Here is a 25,723-nt window from a genome sequence, read left to right on the forward strand (position 1 = left end):
TCTAAATTCCAGATCTTTTACAAATAAGTTAAATAGCACCAGTCCCAGTACAGATCTCTGTGGCACCTCACTGTTTTCTCTCCTCCATTGAGAAAAATGACCATTTATCCTTACCCTCTGTTTTCTATCCAATTCCTAATCCACAACTGAACTTTGCCTCCTATCCCATGACTCCTTAATTTTCTCAGGAGCCTTTCATGAGGAACTTTGTCAAAAGCTTTCTGAAAATCGAGACACACTATGTCAATCAGCTCACCTTTATCCACATGTGTATTCACACCTTCAAAGAAGTCAAGCAAATTGGTGAGGCAAGATCTCCCTCAGCTGAACCCATGCTGACTCTGTTTCATTAAATTGTGTTTGTCTATGTGTGCCACAATTTTATTTTTTATAATCATTTCTACCATTTTGCCCGTACTGAAGTGAGGCTTACTGGTCTGTAATTCCCCGGATCTCCCCTGGAACCATTTTTAAAAATCGGCATAACATTGGCCACTCTCCAATCTTCAGGTACTCAGATGATTTTAGCAACAGCAATTTCATGTGAGTTCCTTTAGTACCATGGGATGTATACTATCCGGTCCAGGTGATTTATCACTTTTTAACTTGTCGATTTGGTTTAGTACATCTTCCATAATCACAGAGATTTCTTTCAGTTCCTCCGCATCATCACCCTTGAATACCATTTCCAGTTCTGGTAGATCTCTTAAATTTTCTTCCGTAAAGACCAAAGCAAAGAATTAATTCAGTCTCTCTCCGCTATGGCCTTATCTTCCCTGAGTGCCCCTTTTGCTTCTTGATTATTCAACAGTCCCACAGTTTCCCTCATTGGTTTTCTGCTCCTGATGTACTTAAAGAAATTGTTATGAGTTTTTGTCTCTTTGGCAAGTTTCTCTTCATATTATTTCTTAGCTTTCTTTAACAATACTTTGTATCTAACTTGCCAGTTTTTGTGTCTCTTCTTATTTTCTTGACGGTCTTTGAGGGCCACAATCCAGTCAGGTTTTCAGGATTTCCCCAATGAATATGCATGAGATCTATTTTCATGCACTGCTTTCATAGATTTCATGCATATTCATTGGGGAAATCCTGAAAACCTGACTGGATTGCGGCCCTCGAGGACCGACTTTGACACCTGTGCTTTAAAGGATGTTTATTGGCTGCAATAGCCTCTTTCACTTCACTTTTTAACCATGTCAGCTCTCGTTTCCTCTTCTTTCCACTTTTGCTAATATGTGGGATACATCTGGTCTGGGCTTCCAAGATGGTATCTTTAAGTAATAGCCACACTAAATGATATTCATATACCAATGCTATCAGAAATCAAGTGCTACACCTTTTTCATTTGTGAAAACGGTAAAGACCTCAGTGTTTCCCAGGATAAAACCTGTGAAACAAACTATGCCAATAATAATATTGACATAGAGAAATACATCCTTGGTCTTATATTTCACCGTTACACTTAGCTCTTATTTTCAGCTTATTTTAGCTTTTTTAACATTTTATTAGCTTTTATACTTTTTACTAACTTTTATATTTTTATAGAGAAGTAAGCACTTATCTTGTTGCCTTCTGATAGCTCAAAATCACCGCAGCTGCAGTTTAAGCAGTATCCATATGCCGCTTTTGAACAGTTTCAAATTTGATCAATTCAGAAATATCCCAACAGGCCCTGTTTCGCCCTACGGCTGCATCAGGGGATCATCTATAAAACAAAATATACTGTTACTTTCCAAACATATATATTTCACATAAAAACTGCCTAGATTTTAAGACTACCTACTTTTCAATATGAGCTACTGCTTCAATGATTTTCTCCCAGCGAAATGGCGGCTCGGCGTACTTCCAGGTTTATAAAGGAAAATAAGGGACAGCACCGCACCAATCAGCGACTGAGAAACACGGAATCATAGCCAATCGCCATGACTTCCGGGTTTCTCTTAAAAAAACGCGCGCCATTCAATCCTGACATTTAAGCCATATGGAGTATAAGTCTTTAGTCTAAATACCCACTTTTGTTCTTTTTGTCTCAGGTATAATTTGAAATCACCCCCTTTATTTGAGGGATACAACTTTTCTATAACCCAGCAACGCATCTCAGAAAATTTATGATTGGTCTCTAAGCAGTACTGCACCATCAAACAAGACCTGTGTTCAATAATTCTGGTTCTAAACTGTCTAGAGGTCTGACCTATATATAATAGGTTACAAGGGCAACTAATGGCATAAACAATCCCACTAGTATCACACGATGTCATTGAAGTTAACAGATATTCCCTCTTATCATAAGGATTGATAAAAGCACGACCCTCTTGCATGTTGTCACATACTGAGCAATGCCCACATTTCTGGTGCCCAATTTGACTTCTTTGAGATAATCTCTCTACCTGATATTGAACAGCTCCCTTACTGGTGGGACTTATCAGCTCTTGCAAATTTCTATTTCTAGAATAAGCAGTCGTGACTTGAATATTTTGAAAGCATGGATGGATAGACAAACAATTCCAATGTTTTTTTACAATTTTAGAAAAATGTCTGGATTGTTGGGAGTGCCTTAGCACACACACCAATTTTTCTGCTTCTTGTTCAGGTGTTTTATACTCTAGGAGAAGATCTCTTCGATTGTACAGAGCTCTCGTGTATGCTTTCTTAATACAGGTAGATGGATATCCACGAGTCTGAAACTTTTCACTTAGAACGTGAGCTTGTTTCTTGAATTCAGCTTTAGACGAACATATTCTCCGATAACGGAGGAATTGTGAGTATGGGAGGCTTTCTTTCAAGTGAGTAGGATGAGAACTGAAAAATTCTAAGAGGGTGTTTTTATCAGGTAGAGCTGTTCAATATCAGGTAGAGAGATTATCTCAAAGAAGTCAAATTGGGCACCAGAAATGTGGGCATTGCTCAGTATGTGACAACATGCAAAAGGGTCGTGCTTTTATCAATCCTTATGATAAGAGGGAATATCTGTTAACTTCAATGACATCGTGTGATACTAGTGGGATTGTTTATGCCATTAGTTGCCCTTGTAACCTATTATATATAGGTCAGACCTCTAGACAGTTTAGAACCAGAATTATTGAACACAGGTCTTGTTTGACCTGTTGTAAAACAGAGGCACCGATGGTGCAGCACTGCTTAGAGACCAATCATAAATTTTCTGAGATGCGTTCTTGGGTTATAGAAAAGTTGTATCCCTCAAATAAAGGGGGTGATTTCAAATTATACCTGAGACAAAAAGAACAAAAGTGGGTATTTAGACTAAAGACTTATACTCCATATGGCTTAAATGTCAGGATTGAATGGCACGCGTTTTTTTAAGAGAAACCCGGAAGTCATGGCGATTGGCTATGATTCCGTGTTTCTCAGTCGCTGATTGGTGCGGTGCTGTCCCTTATTTTCCTTTATAAACCCGGTAGTACGCCGAGCCGCCATTTCGCTGGGAGAAAATCATTGAAGCAGTAGCTCATATTGAAAAGTAGGTAGTCTTAAAATCTAGGCAGTTTTTATGTGAAATATATATGTTTGGAAAGTAACAGTATATTTTGTTTTATAGATGATCCCCTGATGCAGCCGTAGGGCGAAACAGGGCCTGTTGTGATATTTCTGAATTGATCAAATTTGAAACTGTTCAAAAGCGGCATATGGATACCGCTTAAACTGCAGCTGCGGTGATTTTGAGCTATCAGAAGGCAACAAGATAAGTGCTTACTTCTCTATAAAAATATAAAAGTTAGTAAAAAGTATAAAAGCTAATAAAATGTTAAAAAAGCTAAAAAAAGCTGAAAATAAGAGCTAAGTGTAACGGTGAAATATAAGACCAAGGATGTATTTCTCTATGTCAATATTATTATTGGCATAGTTTGTTTCACAGGTTTTACCCTGGGAAACACTGAGGTCTTTACCGTTTTCACAAATGAAAAAGGTGTAGCACTTGATTTCTGATAGCATTGGTATATGAATATCATTTAGTGTGGCTATAAATTTTGAAGATATTCGGCTTGTACCTTACATAGTATCTTTAAGTAATATCCATGCCTGATTTACAGTCCTAACCTTTGCAATTGATCCTCTTAGCTTCTTTTTAACCATTTTCCTCATTTTATCATAGTCTCCTTTCCAAAATTAAATGCCTCTACAGCAGATTTCTTTTGCGATGTCACTCCAGGTATCAACTCAAATTTGATCATGTTATGATCACTGTTTCCAAGTGGACCCAACAGAGTTAACTCCTGTATTCCTTGCATTCCACTAAGGACCAAATCTAAAATAGCTTCCCCTCTTGTCGGTTCCCGGACCAGTTGCTCCAAGAAGCAGTCATGAGGAGACATGATAGAGACGTTTAAATATATCACGGGCCTTATTGAGGTGGAGGATGATATTTTCTTTCTTAAAGGTCCCTCGGCCACAAGAGGGCATCCCCTGAAAATCAGGGGTGGGAAATTTCATGGCGACACCAGGAAGTTCTTCTTCACCGAAAGGGTGGTGGATCATTGGAATGAACTTCCACTTCAGGTGATTGAGGCTAGCAGCGTGCCAGATTTTAAAAGGAAATGGGATACACATGTGGGATCTCTAGGGGGGTAAAAAGGAAATGGGATACACATGTGGTATCTCTAGGAGGGGTAAAATCAAGGGTGTGGGTCATTAGAGTGGGCAGACTTGATGGGCTATGGCCTTTTTCTGCCGTCATCTTCTATGTTTCTATATTTCTATCTAGAAAATTTTACCTTCTTAGCACACTCCCTGATTTAACATTAAATCAGTCAATATTGGGATTATTGAAATCACCCATTATAATATTATTGCCCAATTCTCCAGCTTTCCTAATCTCTGAAAACATTTCTTCATCTGTCTGCTCATTTTGTCCCGGGGGACGGTAGTATTCCTTCCCTTCACACATGGAATTTCTATCCATATGGATTCCACACGACTATATAGCTCAAAACTGACATAAAATGGACTGATTGATTTTGGAAAGATGCTCTACAATTAGAGGCTGAAAAATACTAAGAACAAATAAAAAGGGGAGAAAATAAATATATTGGAAAAAAAAAGATCCTATGTATCACTTAGGAAGACATCAAAACACAAAACTAAATGTGCTGAGTAGAGCTGACAAATGTAACTGCTCTGCAGAAAAATGAAGACTGCTGGTTTTGTGCATAACAGTTGCCATACTGGGACAGACTGAAGATCCAGCAAGCCCAGTATCCTGTTTCCAACAGCGGCCAGCCCAGGACACAAGAACCTGACAAGATCCCAAAAAGTAAAACAGATTTTATGCTGCTTATCCTAGGAATAACAAGTGAATTTCCTCAAGTCCATCTTAATAATGGCTTATGGACTTTTAAGAAGTTATCCAAACCTTTTTAAAACCCTGCTAAGTTAATTGCTTTCACCACATTTTCTAAAAACAAATTACAGAGTTTAATTATATACTGAGTGAAGAAATATTTTCTCTAGTTCGTTATAAATCTACTACTCAGTAGCTTCATTGCATGCCCTCTAGCCCTAGTATTTTTGGAAAGCGTAAACAAGCAGTTCACATCTATCTGTTCCACTCCACTCAGTATTTTATAGACCTCTATCATAAATCTTTACCAGGCTGAAGAGCCCTAGCTGCTTTGTCCTTTCCTAATAGGGAAGCCATCCTATCCCTTTTATCATTTTTGTTGCCCTTCAATGTACCTTTTAAAATTCTGCTATATGTTTTTTGAGATGTGGCGATCAGAACTGCATACAGTATTCAGGTGTGGATGCATCATGCAGTGATACAAAGACATAACATTCAAGTCAGACGGGAAGATACCAGATGCGATGCTGTCACAGGCTTTGAGAAAATTTTTGAATGCTGGATAGCGTCTGCGCTGAGGCTGTATCAGATGAAATCACTCATATGTCAGAAGTGCCTGTATATGCCCAGTTAAGTTAGTGTTTTATAAAGGGAAGTGGGTGCCTGCATTCCTTTATATAAGAGGTTCCTACTGGGCACCCTATTATAGAATTACCCTCATTATAGCTGCAAAAATGAAAGATTAGGTTCTAACCTTTGCTAATTTTCTTTCTTGTAAATCCATACTCTATTCTGGGACTGTTGGATTATTTTCCTGTACCCACCAGAACTGTAGGAAGCCTCATATTTCAGAGACTTAAGCTCTACCCCTCTTTTACCTTAGCACTGCCTTCTCAATAACCAGTTTGTTGTAAAACAGCCAGGAATATCTGCAGAGGACAAAAACAGGGGAATGGGGACACATTTCGACAAAGAAATGCAGTGCCCAACAACAATGAAAACAATTGAATCAGGTCATTAAACACCAAAAACCTGAACGACAAAAAACAGTGTGCAAAGGAGACAAAGCCTGCACTTTCAGAAGGGGGCACCTGAACTAGGGACCCCCCAAAACTAAGTGCTAAACCCATTCTGATGGCACTCCTATAAAGGATGGTCAGAAAACAGAAATCTAGCTTACAAGTACTTGGAAAGGAAGACAATCAGCGAATCAGCAAGCATAGAGTAGCGGTATATAAGAAATAAATTACATTACATTACATTACATAGGATGGGTTCCCAGAATAGAGTGTGGTTTAATAGGAAAGAAGTTTAGAAAAAGCACAGTTACTTACCGTAACAGGTGTTATCCAGGGACAGCAGGCAGATATTCTTTACGCATGGGTGACGTCACCGACGGAGCCCTCGGTACGGACCTTTTTACTAGAAAGTTCTAGTTGGCCGCACCGCGCGTGCGCGAGTGCCTTCCCGCCCGACGGAGGAGTGCGTGGTCCCCAGTTAGTATAAGCCAGCTAAGAAGCCAACCCGGGGAGGAGGGTGGGACGTAAGAATATCTGCCTGCTGTCCCTGGATAACACCTGTTACGGTAAGTAACTGTGCTTTATCCCAGGACAAGCAGGCAGCATATTCTTTACGCATGGGTGACCTCCAAGCTAACAAAGAGGGAGGAGGGATGGTTGGCCATTAGGAAAATAAATTCTGAAGTACAGATTGGCCGAAGAGCCCATCCCGTCTGGAGAAAACATCCAGACAGTAGTGAGTAGTGAATGTGTGAACTGAGGACCAGGTGGCCGCTTTGCAGATCTCCTCAATGGGTGTGGAACGGAGGAAAGCAACAGAAGCGGCCATAGCTCTCACTCTGTGGGCCGTGACAGCACCGTCCAGTGACAGACCGGCCCGAGCATAACAGAACGCGATGCAAGCTGCAAGCCAGTTGGATAGCGTTCGTTTAGAGACCGGTCGACCCAAACGATTCGGGTCAAAGGTCAGGAAGAGCTGAGGGGACAAGCGGTGAGCCCTTGTACGATCAAGATAGTAAGCCAGGGCACGCTTGCAGTCAAGAGTGTGCAGTGCCTGTTCCCCGGGATGGGAATGGGGTTTCGGGAAGAAAACAGGCAACACTATGGATTGGTTAAGGTGAAAAGCCGAGACCACCTTGGGGAGGAACTTTGGATGGGTACGCAGAACCACCTTGTCATGATGAAAGATAGTGAACGGTGGATCAGCTACCAGTGCATGAAGCTCACTGACCCTCCTGGCAGAGGTGATGGCAATGAGGAAAAGCACCTTCCAGGTTAGAAATTTGAGCGAAGTTGTGGCAAGAGGCTCAAAAGGAGGTTTCATGAGGGCAGACAAAACCACATTCAGGTCCCAGACGACCGGAGGAGGTTGTAGAGGTGGTTTGATGTTGAAGAGACCCCTCATGAATCGGGAAACCAGAGGGTGAGCCGTGAGGGGTTTTCCCAGGACAGGTTCATGAAAAGCCGTGATGGCACTGAGATGGACTCTGATTGAGGTAGACTTGAGGCCTGCGTTGGACAGGGAGAGCAAGTAGTCCAGAACAGGTTCCACCGCTAAGGAGGTGGGATTGTGATGATGCCGGAGACACCAAGAGGAGAACCTGGTCCACTTCTGATGGTAGCATTGAAGGGTGGCTGGTTTCCTGGAGGCGTCTAAAACGAGACGAACAGGCTGAGACAGATTTCCTGGAGAGGTCAGCCCGAGAGAAACCAAGCTGTCAGGTGGAGTGAAGACAGATTGGGATGTAGTAGAGACTGATGCTGCTGTGTAAGTAGAGTAGGAAACACAGGTAGAGGAATGGGCTCCCTGGAGCTGAGTTGAAGCAGGAGGGAGAACCAGTGTTGACGAGGCCACCGGGGGGCTATGAGGATCATGGTGGCTCTGTCCCTGCGGAGTTTGAATAAAGTCCGCAACATCAGAGGTAGTGGAGGAAAGGCATAGAGGAATCGATCCGTCCAGTCGAGTAGGAATGCATCCGGGGCCAGACGGCGAGGAGAGAAGAGTCTGGAGCAGAACTGGGGCAGCTGATGGTTGTGAGGAGCTGCGAATAAGTCCACTTGCGGAGTGCCCCAGCGAGCAAAGATGGAGTGGAGCGTGGGAGGATCTAAAGTCCACTCGTGAGGTTGAAGGATGCGGCTGAGATTGTCGGCCAGGGAGTTCTGTTCGCCCTGGATATAGACCGCCTTGAGGAAGAGACTGCGGGCCGTGGCCCAGGTCCAAATACGAAGAGCCTCCTGACAAAGGAGGCGAGATCCTGTGCCGCCCTGTTTGTTTATGTAGTACATGGCGACTTGGTTGTCCGTGCACAGGAGCAGAACCTGAGGACAAAGAAGGTGCTGGAAGGCCTTGAGAGCATAGAACATGGCTCGTAGTTCCAGAAAATTGATGTGATGTCGACGCTCCTGTGGGGTCCAAAGACCCTGGGTGCGTAGGTCTCCCAGGTGAGCTCCCCATGCATAAGGGGAGGCATCCGTGGTGATGATCATGAAATGTGGGGGCAGATGCAACAGAAGGCCCCTGGAAAGATTTGAGGAGTTCAACCACCATTGTAGAGATCGCTGAAGAGAGGATGTCACAGAGATGGGATGAGAAAGAAGATTCGAGGTCTGTGACCACTGGTCGGCCAGAGTCCATTGAGGTGTCCTGAGGTGGAGTCGTGCTAGGGGAAGCACATGCACCGTTGATGCCATGTGTCCCAGGAGGACCATCATCTGTCGAGCAGGGATGGTTTGATGAAGGAGCACCTGATGACAGAGGTGGAGCAGAGTCCGTCGACGATCGGAGGGGAGGAATGCCCTCATTAGTGTGGTATCGAGAACTGCTCCGATGAACTGAAGGCGCTGTGTGGGAAGCAGATGCGACTTGGGGTAGTTGATCTCGAACCCCAGTAGATGGAGAAGAGAGATGGTATGTTGAGTGGCTTGTAGCACAAGAGGAGACGTAGGAGCTTTCACTAACCAATCGTCCAAGTAGGGAAACACTTGGAGGTTGTGAGACCTGAGGAAGGCCGCCGCCACAATGAGGCATTTGGTGAACACCCTGGGTGATGAAGCGAGGCCAAAAGGTAGCACCTTGTACTGATAATGGCGATGGTGCACCTGGAATCGCAGGTAGCGACGTGAAGTTGGATTGATTGGTATGTGAGTGTAGGCCTCTTTGAGGTCCAGGGAACATAGCCAGTCGTTGTGAGAGAGATGAGGGTAAAGCGTGGCAAGGGAGAGCATTCTGAACTTCTCCTTGACTAGACACTTGTTGAGGTCCCTGAGATCGAGAATGGGACGAAGGTCTCCTGTCTTTTTGGGTACCAGGAAGTAGCGGGAGTAGAATCCCTGACCCCTTTGATCTGGAGGTACTTCTTCGATGGCATTGAGAAGGAGGAGGGATTGAACCTCCCTCAGGAGGAGGGGGGTTTGAATTGAGAGAGAAGCAGACTCGACGGGAGGATTGTCTGGCGGAAGAGTCTGGAAGTTGAGGGAGTAGCCGTGGCGGATGATGTTGAGGACCCACTGGTCCGATGTGATGACCTCCCAACGGCTGAAGAAAATGTGGAGCCTGCCTCCGATTGGCTGAGGAAGAGGCAATGAGGGTGGAAGACTGGCTAAGCCCTGGAGAGAGGAGTCAAAAGGGCTGAGAAGGTTTGGCAGGAGGAAGAGGCTTGGCAGGTTGATTAGGCTGGGCACGAGCCTGGGTGTGTTGGTGCTGGCGGGCCCGCCTAGGTTGCTGTGCAGGTGGGTTGAGCGGTCTGGCAGAGAACCTGCGTTGATATGATGTCTGCGGTCTATAAGGACGAGCAGGAGGAGTCTTTTTCTTCGGTTTAATGAGAGTATCCCATCTGGTCTCATGGGCGGAGAGCTTCTGAGTGGTGGTATCCAGGGACTCTCCGAATAGTTCATCTCCCAGACATGGGGCGTTGGCTAGACGGTCCTGATGGTTGACGTCTAGATCAGAGACCCTGAGCCAGGCCAGGCGGCGCATAGCCACCGCGATGGCAGATGCACGGGAGGAGAGCTCAAAGGAGTCATAGACAGAGCGCACCATGAACTTCCTCAGTTGAAGCAGGCTGGAGATGTGCTGCTGGAAAAGAGGGACCTTGTGCTCCGGCATGTATTTTTGCATGGAGGAGAGTTGCATTACCAGATGTTTCAGGTAGAAGGAAAAATGGAAGGAGTAGTTGTTTGCCCTATTGGCAAGCATGGCATTTTGGTAGAGCCGTTTGCCAAATTTGTCCATAGTTTTTCCTTCTCTGCCAGGAGGGGTGGAGGCATACACACTGGTGCCCTGAGTCTTTTTCAAGGTGGATTCTACCAGGAGAGACTCGTGGGGCAGTTGGGGTTTATCAAAACCTGGGATTGGTATGACCCTATAGAGACTGTCCAATTTACGGGGGGCCCCAGGGACAGTTAGCGGGTTCTCCCAATTTTTATAAAAAGTTTCCCGTAGGATATCGTGAACAGGTAACTTTAGGAACTCCTTGGGAGGTTGATCGAAATCCAGAGCCTCCAGGAAAGCTTGTGACTTTTTGGAGTCAGATTCTAATGGCAAAGACAAAGCCCCTGACAACTCCCTGAGAAATTTAGAGAAGGAAGATTGTTCAGGTTTGGAAGTGGTCTCGGGAGCGGAAGGCTCTTCGTCCGACGACGATGCATCCTCCTCGGTACCGGGGGGGGGATTCTTCCCATAGGTCCGGGTCTCTGACATCGGTGGTTGCGTGTCGAGAGACCGGAGTGGAAGGGTCGGCATGGTGAGTCTTAGACAAAGACTTGCCTGAGCGTACCGAGACATTTCCTGGCGATGTAGACCTGTGTCTGTCCCGATCCCGGGAAGAACGGTGCCGGTCCGGGTCTTGGGAAGACCGGTGCCGGTCCGGGTCATGGGAAGACCGGTGTCCTGCTCGGTCCCGAGGAGGATCCGTCGTCGTTAAGGCGACTGGCTCGGTATGGGAATGGAGATGCGGTGCCGAGAGAATGGGCATGGAGGAGTCCATAGGTACCAATGGAGTGGATACCGGTTGGACGGTGCGGGGCTCGGGCCGGTCTGGTACCGAGAGCAGCGGTGCCAAGATAGATGGTAAGAGCTGCTGAAGTTGCTGGTGGAGTTGCTCTTGCAACTTGTCCTGGAGGATGGCCGCAATGCGGTCATCCAGGGGAGGCACCGGAACCACTTTTTTCTTTTTTGGTTCCTTGGGTGCCGCTCTACACTCCGGCGATGAGGGTGCCGATGACGAGGCACTCACCGATATCGGAGTGGAGCGTTTCTTGGCCCGGCGTGGAGCCGAGAGGACTGGTGCCGTCCCCGAGGCGGGAGGGCGCTCAAGGGTGGAAGGCTTCTTAGCCGGCTTACCTGGCGCCGGAGGCGCCGACGTCGTCTCAGGCGGCGTCGAAGTGGTCGGTGTCAATTTCGACGGTGCCGCAGATGAAGATGTCGAATCCATAGACGGGCCGGTGCCGAAAAGTAAATTTTGTTGGATTTGACGATTCTTCAACGTGCGCTTTTTGAGAGTGGCACAGCGGGTGCAGGAGTCCGCCCGATGCTCTGGTCCCAGACACTGCAAACACCAATTGTGTGGGTCAGTGAGGGAGATCGGGCGTGCACACCGCTGGCACTTCTTAAAACCTGGCTGCGGGGGCATGAATGGAAACACGGCCTCCGCAAAATCAAACCCCGAGGCCTGGATCGTGGCAATAGGCCCCGCCGGGGTAGGAACGAAAAAATAAAACAAAAGAAAGATTTTTTTTTTTTTTTTTTTTGGAATTGGAAAGAAAAAAGTACCCGAAGGTGAAAAACCGAAAAAAATAACGCGAGCGGGAAGGCAAAAGGAGGATTTCAACTCTGTTGAAAAAACACACGTCTTCTTCGCTCCGCGGAAACGAAGAAACTGGGGACCACGCACTCCTCCGTCGGGCGGGAAGGCACTCGCGCACGCGCGGTGCGGCCAACTAGAACTTTCTAGTAAAAAGGTCCGTACCGAGGGCTCCGTCGGTGACGTCACCCATGCGTAAAGAATATGCTGCCTGCTTGTCCTGGGATAAAGGTAAGAACCTAATCTTTCATTCTTACACAATCTCATTCTATTCAAGGACCGTTGGGACATAACAGAGGAGTCCCGAAGAGTCAGGGTGGAACTGATGAGCTGCCACATTGATCCTGTAAAACTTGTAGAATGTATGCAAAGAGAACAAGGTAACTGCTCTGCAAATCTCCTCCAAAGAGATCGCTGACAACTCTGCCCAAGAGGATGAGATGCTTCTGGTAGAATGAGCCTGAATTGAGAGGGGGGGGGGGCTTCTTGCAGGCCACTATGTAAGCAGCAGAAAAGGTCATATAGATCCATATGGAAATGGTGGCCTTGGAAGCCGGCCTGCCCCTGCAGGCAGAACCTGACAGAACAAAATGATGGTCAGAGAGATGAAAATCGTTTGCAACCTCTAGGTACCGCAACAGGAGCTTGCACACGTTCAAGGACTGCAACACTCCGTTCTGTTCTCTCAAACCAGAAGAAGCAAAAGAAGGACGGCGGACTTCCTGATTAAAGTGGAAAGCGGTAAATAGACATTCTAATTGTGGTTTTTCTCTGCATCTTCAGGCTGTTTAGAAGTTGATTGGGATAATGTGCATCCTTTACTCCTGGCTTCCTTATACCACTGTTGAAACCTCTCTATTGGGAGTCACTAAATGTCCTGTTTCAATAGTATCTTTCAAGGATGCTGCACACTGAACCATGTGCTCTTGGGTGACTGGAGACTATCTGCTTCCTCCTCCTCCCCCCATTTTAGTTTAAAAGCTGCTCTATCACCTTTTTTTATTATTATTTATTTATTTATAGATTTCAAATAACAAATCAAGATAAAACTTGTACAGAAAGTGATTACAGCAAAAGAAACAGAAAAAAATCTCATAATTTTACATGGGAACTAAATATTGCATAATCTCTCAAGTCCACCATAAGATCCACAATGTAATATGAACAGAATAACAGGAAAATATTAACTACAGATATGTGATACGTGGTTAACTGATGTTCAGGCGTCTAATATCTTAAAGCCCTCATTTCTTTCCCTTCTCCAGGTGGGACAAGGAGAGAAGGGCCGTCAACTGGTTTGGCTCAAAGAAAACATATTTCTGAGAATTATATTGTACTATACATTTGCAGGAATGATGAAGATAAAAAGTTCCCCCAAGAGCCAAAACTCCAGGTTTTAATAATAGAAACTCCTTTCTACGTCTTTGTGTATCTTTTGCCAAATCTGGGAACATTTGTATCTTAAAGTCAAGGAACTTTTTCTCTTTATTTTTGAAGAATAATCTCAAAAGCCAATTTTTATTCAATGTGATAGCCAAGGTCACAATTAATGTAGCAAGTATTGCATTTTCTTTATCAGACAGTTCAAGTAAGGCAGATACATCAATTGGTCCTTGAATTCTTTCCTGAAAATCCTGATTTTATTGGGTAAATAATAGACCTGAGTGAAAGGAGGCAATGAATCTTCTGGTACTTCCAATATCTCCAACAAATAACGTTTTAACATTTCTCTTGGAGTCAATGTTGAAATTCGGGGAAAATTAATCAATCTAAGATTGTTATTCCTAGAGAAATTTTCAAATTTTCAAATCTTCCTTCTTAAATTAATATTATCCTTAATTAAAGTATTCTGAAGCAATTTGGAAGATTTGAGTTGATCTTTAATACTCTGAATATCTAATTTTGATTCTCCCAGGTCTTGTTTTATCTGAAGAACTTCCTTCTCCTGAGATTTTATTTTGGCCTCAATCTGAAAGTAATTAGTATTCACTGTTCTAACCAAATTGGCAGTCAGATCCCACAAAGCCTCCAATGTAACTTCTTGGGGCTTTACAATATTAAAAGTCTGCAAATTTGATAGTAGAAAATTGGGCTCACCAGCCAAAGGATCTTCTCCTCTCCGTTCCTCCTGGGTCAGGACTGACCCCAGCGTTGTAACATCCTCATGTACATTCAGGCTCTGCTGCAAACTCTGAGAGCCTGAATCGTTGCTTGTCTTGCCGTTCCCAGCAACCTCAGGGTGGGAGCGCATGCCGACTTCAGATTGCCTCTCCACCCCCGGGGAACTGGCGGTGTGAGGGTTGGGAGGAGGGACTCTCACGTCGGGGCTCAGCGAGATCTCATGAGCCCGAAGAGACGCCTCCAATCTGTCTCCAGGAAGCGTCTCAGGCAGGGGCAACGTCCAATTGCGCCCTGCATCCGCCTCAGCATCTCCTCGATGTTGCCGGAGGAGACTGCACCAGAGCGCCGCGAGGTTGCAAAGGCACCCTTTCCTCTCCTCTTCAGCATGACCGAAATCAGCAACAGTAAACCGCCAGAAGAAATTTTTCAGAGTAAGGCTTGCGGGCGGTTGCTCAGTGAACCACGACCGCGGCCATCTTGGGTCTGCTCTATCACCTTTTTAAATGTTAGCACCAGCAGTCTGGTTCCATTCCAGGTAAGGTGGAATCCATCTTTCTGAATAGACTCCCCCTTTCCCAGAACATTGCCCAGTTCCTAACAAATCTAAATCCCCCATCCCTGCACTCAATCATGTATTAAGACTATGGAGCTGTCTACCTCTTGGATCCTGCATGTGGAATGGGGAACATTTCTGAAAATGCTATTCTGGAGGTTCTGGATTTCAGCTTTCTATATAAGAGCCTAAATTTAGCTTCCAGAACTTCCCTACCAAGATAGCAGGCTCCTCCTCAGCACTATCTAAAATCTTATCTAGGTGACCTGTGAAATCCTCCACCTTCGTACTTTCGTTCCTAAAAAGGAAAATTATCAAGCCTAGTTTGGTAAAAAGAACAGCTCAGGGATTGCTTTAACCAATACACCAGCATAGAAGCCTCTTATGAAGAGTCAATCTTGCTAAAAGCTTAGAGAGAACTCAAGACAGAAGATTACAAATGTTTGCTGTATTATGATGCTCTAGAAAGTGCACCATATACTTTTGCAGAAGCAATCTCTAGGGCACATGGGACAGGGGGATTATAACAGATGAGTAAGTCTGCAGTAGTAAGGATTTTATCACAGCAGGGGCACCTAGATGGAAAAAAATCTAATTGGGATTCCATATACAGACTAAGGAAATAACCATGTAGAAAAATGGTAGCACAGATAATCTCTACAACAGATTTTACAGTGAAATATAATTAATAGAATAAAACATGCGACTACAATGATTTTTTATTTCATACAGATTTCAAGGGGATGCGGTGAGAATATAGTCTGGCTAGGCAAAAATCTACATGCATTCCTCCATTTCACAGAGTGAATACATATCTATCAGGGATTTTACACCAGCTCAGAGTCATGCATAGATTTTAAAAGTGCTCGTTTTGGCCAGGGATTTACATGAGACAATAAGAAAGTCACTCTCTTTAATCCCCAGTTGTTTACTTCTGCCTCCAAAATGAAACAAAATTAAAATTGCAGCCTCATTTTAACTGGTGGCAATTACATATGTAGTTCTGCAAAATGGGGCGATACACATGGAAGCAGGGCATGTCCTGCTCATTTTATCCACATGTATATTTATAAAATGGTTGCTTCTGCTGTGTGTGCTGGCAAATGCATGTGCACTTCTGCAGTTATTTTAGAAAAGGCTTTGTGTTAGCATCCGCTTTTCCTGAAGTTCTGCAGTAATTTAGCATGTCCCGACCTGGACACTTCAATTCCAACCTAAATAAAACTGGCTTTGATTTTTTCAAACAATGAATACCTGTTCTTCTCGAGATGCACCTTTCTTTGGAGCTTGTTTCCTCAGTTCTTCATACTTTTTCTTTTCTTTCAGATATTCTGCAACAACGGTATTTATAGGTATTTCTTTCTCTAGGCAACAAAAGATTATGTTTGATAAAATGAAGCTAACATTGAGATTATTTTTAATGAAAACATTTTATCAACTATAGAAAACCCTTCAATACTATCCATTTAAAATTAACTATTTATTTAGGTATTTATATACTGCCTATCAAGGTTATCTATAATGTACCTGGGGCAATGGAGGATTGAGTGACTTGCCCAGGGTCACAAGGAGCAGTGCAGGATTTGAACCCACAACCTCAGAGTGCTGAGACTGTAGCTCTAACCACTAGGCCACTCCTTCCGGCAGCTGACTAACACTGTCTCGGGCCCGATGCATGTGCAGGCCCTGTGGACCAGAAGGAAAATTTTGCTGCATGCTTTAGGAGACTTAAGCTTAACCCTCCTGCTTGATGGGGTTGATGAAACTTAGACAAACAGCAGTGGTGATATACTTGGGCCCTGGGAAGGACAGAAAGCAGCTGCTTCTAATGTGGCAACCCCAGTTGAAACAAGTTGTGGAGAGTATGTATCAAAAGAAACTTTCTCCCAAGCCTCAGCCACCAACGTATTTGAGAGGGCCAGAAATTATAAAGAGGGTTAAAAATTGGACAATTCATCCATTAAAACAGAGATAGTCGCTGAATGTTAAATATTCAGGCAAAAACTCAAATATTAAAAAAAGAAAGCAAGGCACAGGAATTTATTTAAAAAATTGCTAAAATTTGAAAAGTAATTTTATAATGTGTAAAGTTCAAAAAGGCACCTATTTTTTTAAGGCATCAAAGGCACCTATATGCCTTTACAAAAAATTATAAGAGATTAAGTACTTACCTTTGTAAACTTTTACCGATAGACAGGTGAGACATTCTAGATAGATAAGTTATTTCCCCACAGCCGCGTGCTGCTGTAGAAGGAATCCACACTGGATTTTTCACTTTACCTCTGCTATACTTCACTGGGTTCACTAGCTCCACCTACAGTTAAGTACCCAAGCACTGAGAGCCCACCCAATACAAATGGGAACTATGTAGAATCGGACTCCGACAAAGCCAAACTTTTAAATGAATACTTCTGCTCAGTCTTCACTTGCGAGGCACCGGGATCCAGCCCTCAGCTGTCGACGAGGGAAAACTCAGAAGACTAGTTTCGAAATTTCGAGTTTACGCCCAGCAGTGTCTATGAGGAGCTATCAAGACTCAAGGTGAACAAAGCTATGGAACCGGATAAACTACACCCCAGGGTGCTCAGGGAGTTGAGTGACATCCTGGCGGAACCGTTATCCGCGCTCTTCAATCTTTCCCTAAGTACAGGAAGAGTTAGATTGGAAAATGGCTAACGTCATTCCACTCCACAAAAAGGGATGCAGGACGGAGGCTGAAAATTATAGACCAGTGAGTCTCACATTGATAGTGAGTAAACTTATGGAAACACTCATCAAATGCCAATTGAACGAGGAGAATCTACGAAATCCCCATCAACATGGTTTTACGAAGGGAAGGTCCTGCCAATCAAATCTGATCAGCTTCTTTGACTGGGTAACAAGAAAGCTGGATATAGGGGAGTCCCTGGACGTCGTGTACTTGAACTTCAGCAAAGCGTTTGATAGCATCCCACACCGCAGGTTATTGAGCAAAATGGGTTCGATGGGACTGGGTGAAACATTAACCACATGGGTTAGGGACTGGCTTAGAGGTATTCAGAGGGTAGTGGTAAACGGTACCCTCTCCAATACAATGGAGGTGGTCAGCGGAGTGCCGCAGGGCTCGGTCTTGGGCCCAATCCTATTTAACATCTTCGTAAGAGACTTGGCTGAGGGGCTTTGAGGTAAAATTACATTATTCGCCGATGACGCCAAACTATGCAACATAGTAGGCAACCGCACAACAGATGAAAGCACAGTGCCTGACAAAAGCTCAATGCCCGACAGTATGACACAGGACCTACTCCTGCTGGAGCATTGGTCAAAGACTTGGCAACTAAGTTTCAATGCCACAAAATGCAAGGTCATGCACCTTGGCAGCAAAAATCCATGCAGGACTTACACCCTAAATGGTGAGATCCTAGCAAGGACTGTAGCAGAACGTGACTTGGGGGTCATCATTAGCGAAGAATGAAGACTGCCAATCAAGTGGAGAAAGCTTCATCCAGGGCTAGACAAATCATGGGCTGTATCTGTAGAAGTTTCGTCAGCCGTAAGCTCGGGGTCATAATGCTGTTGTACAGATCCATGGTGAGACCCCATCTGGAATATTGTGTACAATTCTGGAGGCCGCATTATCAAAAAGATGTGCGGAGAGTTGAGTCGGTTCAGCGAATAGTCACCAGGATGGTCTCAGGTCTCAAGGATCTCCCGTATGAGGAACGACTGGGTAAGTTGCAGCTGTACTCGCTCGAAGAACGCAGAGAGAGGGGAGACATGATCGAGATGTTCAAATATGTCACAGGCCATATCGAGGTGGAAGAGGATCTTTTTTCCCTTAAAGGACCCAAGGCAACAAGAGGGCATCCGTTGAAAATCAGGGGTGGGAAATTTCATGGCGACACCAGAAAATATTTCTTCACTGAAAGGGTGGTTGATCGCTGGAATAATCTTCCACAACAGGTAATTGAGGCCAGCAGCGTGCCAGATTTTAAGAAAAGATGGGATTGGCATGTGGGATCTCTTCATGGAGGTAGTTAGGGGGTGGGCCATTAGTGTGGGCAGACTAGATGGGCCGTGGCCCTTTTCTGCCATCAAGTTCTATGTTTCTATGTTTCTAACTGAGACCAGCCCTACTTGCGTGCATTCTGGTTCAGCAGGAACTTGTCTAACTTTGTCTTGAATCCCTGCAGGGTGTTTTCCCCTATAAAAGCTCATAAACATATCTTAAAAAATCTCTGAGATGACCCTGGTCTCAACACAGACCCCGTTTTGCTATTTTCATCAGGAGACCCATGAGAGAAAGTTTCAAGAACTTGAAGCAAAGGTTTAATTCAAAAACTGTCACATGAAACTGTTGAATGAAATCTTTGACTGCTTCAAGTCCTTGAAATTTTCTCTCATGGGTCTCCTGACGAAGATAGCGAAACAGGGTCTGCGCTGAGACCCGGCACATCTCTGAGATTTTTAAAGATATGTTTTTGAGCAGCTAAAGTTAAATTATAATTTTTGAATTCATAAATTACAAGCACTTTAATTGATATTGAAATTTATTTTTCAATCAGCAACACATATGCAGTGATTAAGTGATGGGTTCTCCTATAGGGCTTGTCCCTGAGAGGATTACATTTCTCTGAGCATTTGTGAGATTAAAATCAAATTTTGAAGTATTTGATACTCTTAATTGAATATTTTAAATGAATGGTATGATTATCACATACTTCAAAATTCGAAGCCTTTCTGTGGGCCGATAAAAGTATGTAATTGACTATTGCATTTCCTTCACTTTTCTTAACCCTCCTTTAATATGAGTTTGTAAACCGCTTAGATTTTAACACTGGTTTTATATTTGCGGTATATTAAATAAATTGAACTTGAAATATATAAAGTAGCTGCCTGAGCCTGAGTGGTTGGGCAACACTGGCTCTATAGCTTGAATATCCAGCAAAGTCCTGAACGGTGGCATGAACCTTGAGTGCTTTGTCTGGGCGCCTTGAAGGAGAGTCCACGAACCAATTTGTCAGAGGCTGGGCAAAATCCAGCTTGTAGCCGGACTGAATGATGGCCAAAATCTATTGGTTGGATGTAATGCACATCCAGGCGGGAAGAAATGCCGAGAGCTGGCCCCCCAACTGAAGAGGGGCATCCCTCAGCCTGGCATCATTGTGCCTTTTTGGCAGAGAGCTCAGAATGGGAGGTAGAAGGCTGGGAACGCCTTTAGCCAGTATATAGTCTTCGGGAGCCCTATGAAAATCTCTGCGACGTGGCACTTGCATATGGTCGGGATCGCTGTGAGCCACAAAAATTAGAACCAGAATCCCTGGAGGGTCTACTATCAGGCAGAGTCATAGGGTGACGGTCCATCACAGAATCCACGAGGTCTTCCAGACCTTTGCCAAACAATAACTGCCCCATAAAAGACACTCTAATCAAAGTAGCCTTGGACATGGAATCATCACCAAGCCCACTGTCAGATCCAGAGAATTCTGCTGCAGAGATGGAGTACGCTGACACCTTTGCCAAAACTCGCATACGGTCATACAATGCATTAGCCATATAATCTGACCCAGTCAGAAGAAGTTGAGGAGGGAGACCACCACCTCACTCTCCAGTGTACACACAGGCGCATGTGACAAAAGAGGTTGCCAAAGCAGCTTTGATGCCTAAAGCTGCTGCATCAAAGTTTCCCGAGGACCACATCCACATGGCGATCTTGCATATCCTTTAACACTACACCACCCTCACTAGGGAGCGAGGTGTGCTTAATCACCTATCCCACCAAAGAATCCACCCTGGGATGACTCAAAAGCTGCTGACACTCCTGTGCCAGGGGATACAAGCATGACATAGCTCTAGCAATTTTCAAAACACCCTCTGGTGAGTCAAACTGAAAGTACACACCACAAAGCCAGAAGGAAGAAGTGGACGGTGCCGGCTGAGTGACCACAGTAAACACCTGCAAAGATTCAGAAATAAGGTCCAGCAAAGCCACAGAGAGTTAAATAAGTGCAGGACCATGGGATCATTCCCAGGATCCCAGTTCCTGATTGCCCGCCCCGGGAAGAGCTGCACCTGCAACTAAGGGGTCAAAAGCGAGTCATCCACATCAGGGTCAGGCAGTGCAAGAACAGCAGCTGGCTGAGTCAATGACGTGTCCAAAGGAGCAACACCATTGAGAGATGCTGTGGGGGAAGATTTTAAAATCCAAGCTAAAAGCCCACTTTTTTGAATCTGTTTTCAACTCTTAACTCCCACTCACTGCTGTCAGATACCTATACCCACTGTATCATTTCCTCTTCCATAATCTCCTTAATCCTGAAATGTCCTAAATTAGATTGTAAGCTCTTCTGAGCAGGTACTATCTATTGTATGTTAAAATGTACAGCACTGCATACACCTTTCAGCACTAAAGCAATAATAAACAGTAGTAGTAGATTGGGACTGCAAAGGGAGAGAACACTTATTCTGAGATTCAGACCATAAAATTTTCATAAATGCAAAAAGTGTCCAGCTCCTGAGGCATAGAGGCACCCTAAGGCAACTTAAATTTGTGTTTCTTAAGCTGCCTGGCAAAAGGACTTATCACAATAAATTACATTTCCATTGGAAAAAAAATATATAAATCATGAGACCCATGCTGAACCCTGAAAGCAACGAACGCCGCCCCACTGGGCTAGCTGAGCATTTGGTCACCTGCTGCACCACTTAGCACGTGGCGCAAGAACACTCCAAAACCTTTCCTCATAGGAAGTCATCCCATTCCTTTTATCATTTTTGTCGCTCTTCTCTGTACCTTTTCTAATTCTGCTATGTCTTTTTTGAGATACAGCGACCAGAATTGCACACAGTATTCAAAGTGCGGCCGTACATTATAACATTTTCATCTTTGTTTTCTGTTCCTTTCCTGATAATTCCTAACATTCTATTTGCTTTCTTAGCCACTGATGTACATTGAGCTGAGGGTTTCAACATATCCTCAATAATGCCACCTAAATCCTTTTCCTGAGCATTGACTCTTGACATAGAACCCAGCATCATGTAGCTAAAGTTCGGGTTCTTCTTTCCCACAAGCATTGCTTTGCACTTGCTCACATTAAACGTCATCTGCCATTTTGATGCCCAGTCTCCCAAGATCCTCTTAAGGGGGCTAAAATAGGTGATAAGTAACATTGTGAGCGTGAGATATCCATGTGACAGAGAACAGAAGCTATTTAGAATGTCTCATCTTCTTGAAATTCATTTACTTCTTTGATCACATAACCTATAATTAGCCCCCCCTTCCCCCATCTAAACCCTCCTCTCCCCTCTCCCCCCCCTTACTTTCCCACCCCCCCTTCCAAGTTTGTTGCCCCCCCCTTTTTCCATCTAATATGCTCTTATCTAATTTCCTCTCTTAAACTCTATTGTATCCTACTGCAGCACACACTGTATGTATCCCGTATTTAGCCCTACCCCCTCCTAAATCGATTATGTAAACGAGTTTGACCCTACGATTGCCTTGTTATGTTCTTCTTTTTTCGAATCGCACTGTATGTAATTCATCTATCTGTTGTGAACCGCCTTGAACTCCCTGGGTATGGCGGTATACAAAATAAAATATTATTATTATTATTATTATTATAATATTCTGTATGTCATGCAGTTAGTTGTCTCCTAAAAGTTACATTAAACCAGTGTTTCCCAGTGAGACTGATTTGCATACTCTGCCTCCATTGTATGCACATCTTTTTCATGTATATTCATTGTGGATATCCTGAAAACTTGACTGGCAAGGGGGTTACTCCAGGACCAACTTGTGAAACACTGCATTAAAACAACCATGGACATAATTTAAATGGTCAAATACCCCAAAGTTACCAGAACCTGCCATATTTTGAAGAAATACACAGTTATCACCTGCTTCTGCCATGATGAAATCTTACCTTCAATTCTCTTTTCAATTTTTGTGTCATTTTCTTCTTTTTTATGTTTTGCTGCTAGTAATTCACGTTTCAGTAGGCGTACTTCTTTCTGCAATTCTTCTCTAAAAAAAAAAAAATGGTAAACAGTGACAAATGAGAACATTTTCACTTTTGGTACCTTTAAATAAAACAAATGAAATGGGAGGCATGGATATAACAGGTCTTTCTTTCACAGTAGCCAAGCCATGCCAAGCAGATTGAAGAATTTCTTTTGTAGCACTTATAGAAAAAATGTCTCATTTCTCCAAAATCTCATGTATGATGTTGTCAACTGCTCAGTAGAAAACTGAAAAAAGAGAGGTCATGTACCTTTTGGTCTCCTATATTCAAAGAAGGTGATAGAAAGCAGATGCCATCAGAAAATCAGTTTGTTGAAGTCCAAAAGGCAGTGGTCAGAGGCCAATCTTTACATTTATGTCCCCTATAACTATGTATCACTTAAGCCCCCTGTCTTCCTCCAGGACATGCAATCCTAACTGATACCAGTAGAGCAGCTAGTAGTGCAGCAGGCCTAGTGCTTCTCTAACTTGCTCTTCATTTTACTAGTGCCTCTTCTACTCATATGGCTCATTGCCTAGATCAGCTATTCTACCTGCCTTGAGCTCTTTAAATTTCTACTGCATGTTGAAAGAGATTCTGGCAACAAGCAAAATGGAGAAACACTTAAGTCTGCCATGCCACTCATTCCACTCTTCTGCAATCAGTTGGATTTGGAAAGCAAAGTGTGAGGAGGGAACAGGAGAGGTGATGGATGCACCTACGAGTAACATGCAGAGGCAATATTGGGTACTTAAAAGAATCAGAACCCAGGTTCAAAGAGCCTTCAGCCAAGATTTTGATTATTAAAGCAATAATTATGACATACTCATCCCCTCTAAGAATGATTCTGTACAAACACATATTTGCAGTTGAGGAAAGTCTCTACTTAGTGTTTAAACTTTAAAGTACAACTAGAAAAAGATGCATTACCCACAGGTTCAGGATTCATGTGCTTTTTGCACTGGAAATCTTATACTTTAAATGATGGCCAAGGGGGAAATGCTTTCCTCAATAATGGGCTCTGTCCAGAGATGAGGTAGCACTATCTTGGGGAAGAAACCGAAAGGAATATGCATGTTTTACTATTTCTGCTCCTAATGCAAGGGCAATAACCGGAGGTTTATTGAGACACTCCCATCATAAATGATGTGCTTGAAAATGTAGCCATCCCAGATGAAATGTTAGGACTCACTACCAGTGGCGTACCTAGGGTATGTGGCACCCGGGGCGCATCATTTTTTGACACCCCCCCCCCCCCCGCCCCCATGTAAAAAATATTTTTTGTAATAACCATGAAACGGTATAAATGGCCAGAATAGAAACAGGGAGTGAAAATTTTCTTTTACTGAACCTCATAAATGTAACCATTATTCCAAACATAACATAACATAAATTATGTCTGAATTGTCATGACATCAAAAGTACATATGGAGTAGTTGCAGGTGATGCTTGGGACAGTTCTGATTGTGTTAGTTCGGTTTTATATGTTTTTTGAATAGAAGGGTTTTTATTTCTTTTTTGAAGGTTTTGTAGTCTGTGGTCGAGGTCAATAGGTTGTAGAGTTGGGGGTCGAGTGTTGCAGCTCGAATGGCTAGGAGGTTGTCAAACAGTTTTTTTTCTTTTGACATTTTTGGTTGGAGGGTGTGTGAATGGTGTGCGAGTTTTCCTATGTCTGGTTGAGGTGGATTGAATTATTTAGCTGAAGAAATTAGTTACCCCCCCATTCCACACACATTAATTCTCTTCCATTTTTTGTTCCCACTATAAAAAAAACACTGATAAGTTCCCAGAAAAAAAATACATTAAAATAAGAAGTGAAAACAAAGGCCCCTACAGATGAGAACATAACATAAGAATAGCCTAACTGGGTCAGACCAATGGTCCATCATGCTCAGTAGCCCATTCTCATGGTAGCCAATCCAGGTCACTAGTACCTGGTCAAAACCCAAAGAGTAGCAACATTCCATGCTACCGATCCAGGGCAAGCAGACACTTCCTCTATGTCTTAATAACAGACTATGGACTTTTCTTCCAGGAATTTGTCCAAATCTTTCTTAAAACCAGCTAAGCTATCTGCTTTTACCATAACTTCTGGCCACTTCATTTTTAAGCTTAGATCTTTCCTTCCAAACAGAGACCTTGTAGATGTCAAATACAGCACAAGGGAACTTCCCACCGACTTAGCTGTGCAGGAAATGTGAATCTCCTCATACACCCACCTATAGTGCAAAAATGTGCAAAGGTCTGTTTTTTTCTTTCGATCACTACATAGCCTAATGCCACACAAGCAGCACTGTTACAAAAGATCAATGCTAAGGTTAACAAAGTTTCCTTCCTTGGCCACAAGGAGATACTGACAAACCACTGGAAGAGATCCCAACAACTACCTAGGCACAATACCCAAAGACCCACTCAGTGTGTGAACCAGTTGAGTGGAGTGGACTAACTGGGGGGTGGAAATGGGCCCGGAGTTTGCTCAGGAGAATTTCCCAGACCACCTCTTCCTCTCAACACATTGACACACTGCCACCACCACCACTAGGAACACCTTACTGGATAGGCCAGCAATGCTTATAAACATTATAAAACACATTATTATATTTTCTTATAAAGCATATATTTTAACTGAACTCTCTGACATCCTCAGCCTTGCCATTCACAAAAATAGAAGGAAGAAAAGTTCCCATTTCCTGCTGTCTCATGTCCCCGGCCTATATAATATTTTTCTTCTGCAGACCCTTCAAAAGTCTGACCAAATCCTCATTTCACTTGCATTATAAAGTACTGAGGATGCCATCTCTCCCCAATCCCAGGTCCTAAAGTCTGAGACAGTAGCGCAAACTGCCCGATTCAGGGAAAAAAAATTTGATTTAGCCTATTTAATTGGTTTTTCGATTCGATTTTCCTGCCCAGTTGGGTGATTTTTTCAAAAATCCTGGTGGGTTTTATAGCTT

The 25,723-nt window shown here is 43.7% G+C and overlaps 1 protein-coding gene across 2 annotated transcripts in view; it reads right to left on the reverse strand.

Moving 5' to 3' along the window:
* CWC27 (CWC27 spliceosome associated cyclophilin) overlaps window positions 1-25,723 on the reverse strand; it is a 320,007-nt gene that overhangs the window by 136,822 nt on the left and 157,462 nt on the right. For both annotated transcript variants that reach the window (XM_033930330.1, XM_033930321.1), the window contains exons 11-12: window positions 22,692-22,792; window positions 16,045-16,154 (exon numbers count right to left, since the gene is read on the reverse strand). In XM_033930330.1, the coding sequence (XP_033786221.1) occupies window positions 16,045-16,154; window positions 22,692-22,792 (211 nt within the window). The remainder of the gene's footprint in view (window positions 1-16,044; window positions 16,155-22,691; window positions 22,793-25,723) is intronic.

Source organism: Geotrypetes seraphini, chromosome 1 (genome assembly GCF_902459505.1).
Source record: "Geotrypetes seraphini chromosome 1, aGeoSer1.1, whole genome shotgun sequence".
NCBI classification, from domain to species: domain Eukaryota; kingdom Metazoa; phylum Chordata; class Amphibia; order Gymnophiona; family Dermophiidae; genus Geotrypetes; species Geotrypetes seraphini.